At 33.0% G+C, this 5,624-nt stretch overlaps 1 protein-coding gene across 1 annotated transcript in view; it reads right to left on the reverse strand.

Annotated features, from left to right (window-relative positions):
• Positions 1 to 5,624, reverse strand: part of LOC106463048 (peroxisomal acyl-coenzyme A oxidase 1-like) — a 39,031-nt gene that overhangs the window by 6,218 nt on the left and 27,189 nt on the right. Inside the window, exon 13 of the mRNA XM_013923019.2 lies at positions 3,751 to 3,954. Coding sequence (XP_013778473.1) covers positions 3,751 to 3,954 — 204 coding nt within the window. The remainder of the gene's footprint in view (positions 1 to 3,750; positions 3,955 to 5,624) is intronic.

Consider the following 5,624-nt stretch of genomic DNA (forward strand, 5'->3'; position numbering starts at 1 on the left):
CACTGAACAATATGACTTATACCAATGGACTAAACATCAACACATATAACTCTCATTCTTTCCTCCTTTGCGCCACTGAACAATATGACTTATACCAATGGACTAAACATCAACACATATAACTCTCATTCTTTCCTCCTTTGCGCCACTGAACAATATGACTTATACCAATGGACTAAACATCAACACATATAACTCTCATTCTTTCCTCCTTTGCGCCACTGAACAATATGACTTATACCAATGGACTAAACATCAACACATATAACTCTCATTCTTTCCTCCTTTGCGCCACTGAACAATGACTTATACCAATGGACTAAACATCAACACATATAACTCTCATTCTTTATTCCACTTAACATGAAAAACAATCCAAGCTTCATTGAATACCACTTGAACTGGCCAAATACTATGACTTAATAGAAAAAATGGAATTTCCTTAACCTTTCACCTGTTAATCACTTAACTTACAAATCACTCACTTTCTTCTAATTATGAAAACATACAATTAGACACTACAGTAGGTCTTATATTTTCTGAGAAATTTCGCAAAGACACACTAGTTCAAAGACAACTTACCCAAAACAGAGAACTGGCAGCTATAAATGTTACATTCACAGATGTAACACTTGTCCTCAAATAGGTAAAAGAACATCTTTGAAGGAGCCTGAATCATCTTACTTCATCAAAGTACCTTTTATCTACATTTCAAGTTGACTTGTATGTTACATAATTTGTGACTTATTTGCAGCCATGTTTATAGGAGAGAAACCAATCAAATACAAGCTGAACATACACATGAGCATTTACCAAGTATCTCAGTCATAGATCACAACAATCCTGTAGTTTGCCACCTGAACAAAACTAATCATGATACACAACATTTTAAAGTAATTGCCTTAAAATGTATCTAACAACACAGCTAAGAAGGAAAGAACAGAAAAACAATTTTAGGACTGGACTTTTAAAAGTATAATGGTATCAATGAATGGTTTAATTTCTTATAAACTTTTTTCTTTTTGTTTTCAGTTCTACCTACCTCTTTGTTTCAACAGATTTATGTATTATATTGGGTGTTTCAAAAGTCATTTCTGCTGTTCAGACAACTGCATTCAGGAAACTGGAAACAAAGTTGTGAAGCTCTGGGTGTAGATCAAGAGACAATATAAACACTGCAGTGACTTTTTGAAAACTGCTTGAATATGATTTCAGACGATGACTATTATACCCACAGGTGCCATGTTGTGCGACTATGGTGTCATCACAACACACAATATTGCATCCATTGGTTTCCTGAACCTAGTCATCTGAAGAGCGTGACTGTTTTAAACACCTGATACTATTTTAGACACTAAAAACCTCTTGTAATCTTTCCATCTGTAAATATTTGAATATAGTTTTCCATCTCTTCATAAGACCAGTTATTCCATCGCATTTTGTAGCATGATCTAATATTTCTGTCAATTATCCATAATATGAAATTTTTCTACATATAATATTGTGTATGTAATAAACAACTTGTATATATATATTATATGAATTGACATGTATAAAAATACATGTATAATATTACTAACTCCATAGAGAAACAAATAATAATCAGTTCTTTCTGTCAGTACTTCAATATCCCATGTAATTGTATTGTTGAAGTCTCAGGATTCTTTAGTACTCCACGAAGTTGTATTGTTGAAGTCTCGTGATTCTTTAGTATTCCACGAAGTTGTAATATTGAAGTCTCGTGATTCTTTAGTATTCCACGAAGTTGTAATATTGAAGTCTCGTGATTCTTTAGTATTCCACGAAGTTGTAATATTAATACTAAAGAATCACGAGACTTCTTACAACTTCGTGGTGTTGAAGTCTCGTGATTCTTTATTACAACTTCGTGGAATACCGTGGAATACTAAAGAATCACGAGACTTCCATATTATAACTACATGGAATACTAAAGAATCACGAGACTTCAACATTACAACTATGTTGAAGTCTCGTGATTCTTTAGTATTCCATGTAGTTATAATGTTGAAGTCTCATGATTCTTTAGTATTCCATGTAGTTATAATGTTGAAGTCTCATGATTCTTTAGTATTCCATGTAGTTATAATGTTGAAGTCTCATGATTTTTCTCCTGTGATATACCACATTCAGAACAGTTTAGGTAGACAAGTGTTCTACCGATTGCCATAATCAAGACTTGATAAAATGTGTTTACTCAAAATTTTGCTGCATTGGTATTAATTCAGCAATATTGTTACAATAAACCAGTGAACCTTCTTGCGAAATGTATTATATAAACTCTTTCTCATGATTTTAATACCATTAAAATGATATCCCTGGAGAAAGTAAGTTCTTAGCCCAAAGTCTGGACCCCAAAATCTCTGAAGAATCCTTTAGAAGGCCCAAATATCTCACGAAATCATTAAGTTCACCTTGTGTGAAACGTTGTGGATAACCAGATGTTTCAGTTTGAAAACAATCCCTATCATCATTTCTATTGACATCAGAATCAGATGAAACTGTATCAAGAGTCTCTGGTGGAGTAGGTACAGGTACATCTGTCCACAAGCACTAGATCTGATAGCAGATTGAAGGTTCGGGTAAGAAATTTCCTTCTTATTTTGAGTGTTGTAGCCTTGCAAGTTAGATGAGCAAAAATAGCATTCATCTCTACGGTTTCTAGGCTCATGCCAGACCAATGTAATTTCAAAAGGCAAAGACTTTTTCTTACCTTTAGTCCATTGTCTCAACTCTTCAACACAAATGGTGCAAATTTTGTGCAGTGCCCATAATTTGTCTTGGTCCCCAAGTTTTATTCCAAAATATGCATAACATGTCTTTTTGATTAATTCTGTAATGTTTTCTTTTGTTTCTTTACAACAAATATAACAGAATATGTTTGGGTCATTTACACAAACTCTTGTTGCCATAGCAATGAATAAATAATATTGAAAAGAAAAACATAATGTCAAAGTGCATGCACAAACAAATACTATCCAGAAATGACACGTCATGCAGCCTATTAACTGTTTATATACTAGTGGTGTGTTTCTCTTGGGTTTTAGAATGATCAATAAGACTCGCATTGCAGTTGGTCTAGAGAAATCTATAGCCAGTGGTTGTCAACATTTTAACCATATCAAAATGTGACCCGATTTCAATGAAAATTATTCACTTATGTAAAACTACATATGACATTTTGTGAAATATCTGTACGTGATGGAGAAAAATGGATATCATTTTTGGATTCTGCATACAGGAATTACTGTAGAACATGTAAAAACTGCAAGACAATAAAACCATCATAGGCCTGTGTAATCAATATCCAACCTGAAACTAATGTCTTATATAGTGTTTTCACACATAACACAGTTAAAACACAACACTGAGGTTTTAACACAAAAGAAAAAATATATAGCATTAAACCTGCGGGTCACACAACTTCAATGAAACCAGTATGCAGAAACTCAAAAGATTAGGTAGGTTTTCCTAAGGTACAAATAATATTAATTGAATAGATATATATCACTTCTATTACTACTTGCACAAACATAGTGGTTCTTGAATTATTAGGTCAATTCAACAGAAACTCTCCTCAAGCTCTTTGAGTAAAAGAGTTAATATATCTTTGTGTTATGTTTCCATTTTGTTATTAAATGAACCGAGCTTATTGTTTTCTAGAAACTACTTTTTCATTAATTTTTCTTTACCTGAAGGTTTTGAATATTGTTTGTTTATTATAACATTTACCTGACTTTTGTTCAGTGGAGCATTCTGAGCCCATTCATACATTCTTTCATATACTTGTCCATCATAGCAGCCAAGGGCACTGTTCAGTACTAAGTCATGGAAATCAAAAGCATCTACTAGAGCCACAGCATCAGGACGGAGCTCGGCAAGACGACTGTATATGACATTCCTCATTTGTTTCTGATCATCATCAGTCATTCCAACCTATAAAACACAATAGTATTATTAGCTCTTGACGTTATCAATACAATAAAGAAAACATATTATTAGGACTAAATAACTATTAAAGCTATCATATTAGACACAAAGAAACATAGCTTGCAATGTATCTGTGTACATGTATATATATAGATAATTGGTACGTTTGCACACTGTTAGTGTACATATAAGCATGCCTACTGGCCTAACACTAATATAGACTGGGATTTCAAACACATTGGTGTATGTATAAAGTGTAGATTTATTGAACTATACGAGCATTTGTTCCACTGTTCACTTATATTTTCACACTTGTTCCATTCAGTAGTGTCTGATGCAAACCAAAGGTCAAAATGTAGCATCCATTAAAAACTTTTTTTAAGATGACAGGAAGTGTTTGTATAGCAAGATATACTTTTCACAAAGTACTGACATTTGTAAGCATCCTGAGAAGAGCACTGTACACTGTAAATACCTGAAACACTTGATATTACTGACAGTTGAGTAAATTACTTAATTCTTTGTTAATAGTACAGTCTTAAAAACCAGTTATTATTTAAACTTACTTCATTTAAAGTACAGAGATTTCACACTGAAAATATTGACCCATTTAATGTTTCTTGCACAAGAAATGAGTTGAATTACTGTATACATAAAACATTTATCTTATGCATGAATGATATAAACAGACTAGTCAATTATCTATCACTGAATTCCACTAAGACTCATAAGAAATTACATGTAAACAAACACATTTAATATATATATATTGGTAAGATATAAAGGGTTAACAAGAAGCTTTTTAAATTTTTAACCCTCACTTAGGCTTATAAAACATTTAAAAAGATAAAGTTACAATCACTGCATTACTTTCTTCAGAAACAACCAGAAACAATAAATTTATAGGATGATAATGTCACATCAAGATATAAAAATACTATTTACATGAAAAGGAAACATTAAAATAGAGCTTCAGAGATTTGCTTACATCAGTTAAAGATTAGAAGACATGGTTGTTAGAACCTAGTTCTAACCTTTCCTATATTTAATACAAATAGAAATGATTTGAAACTGAATTATAAAATTATAAGTTGAAATATTTAGTCTAATTTCCAAATACTAGAAAAAAATATTTTTATCAAGGTCTGCAAATATCCAGCAAAATGTTCAAAATCATCAAACAGCAACAAGAAAGATTCCAAGAAACTTTTTTATTGAACAAGTGAAGACAATGCCGATGGAAGCCCTTATTAAGACCTGCCAACATAGTCAGACGAAAGAAGTGGGCAAGTGATATGATGACCATGCCTCTGGACTTTTGGAAGACTATTGTTCTCAGATGAATCAAGATTCGCTCAATTTTTGGACAGTGGAAAGATACGGGTCTGGAGAATGCCTCACCAAGAGTTTTGGCTCAACAGATTGCAGCCAATTATGAAGCATGGTGGTTTCAGCGTGATGGTTTGGGAAGCTGTTTGGGTTAGTTGGAGATCGAGCTTAGTGGAGTGCATTGGCAACATAAATTTTGCGAAATACGTCAAAACATTGGAGGAAGGACTCTTGCCACTTTATTCCTCGGGTTTCGTGGACAAGAACACAACGTTGTTCCAGGAAGATGGAGCACTGTGTCACACTACTAGAAACACCCAAAAGTGGCAGGAAGAAAATGGTATCCA

Source organism: Limulus polyphemus, unplaced genomic scaffold (assembly GCF_000517525.1).
Source record: "Limulus polyphemus unplaced genomic scaffold, Limulus_polyphemus-2.1.2 Scaffold1312, whole genome shotgun sequence".
Taxonomy (NCBI): Eukaryota; Metazoa; Arthropoda; class Merostomata; order Xiphosura; family Limulidae; genus Limulus; species Limulus polyphemus.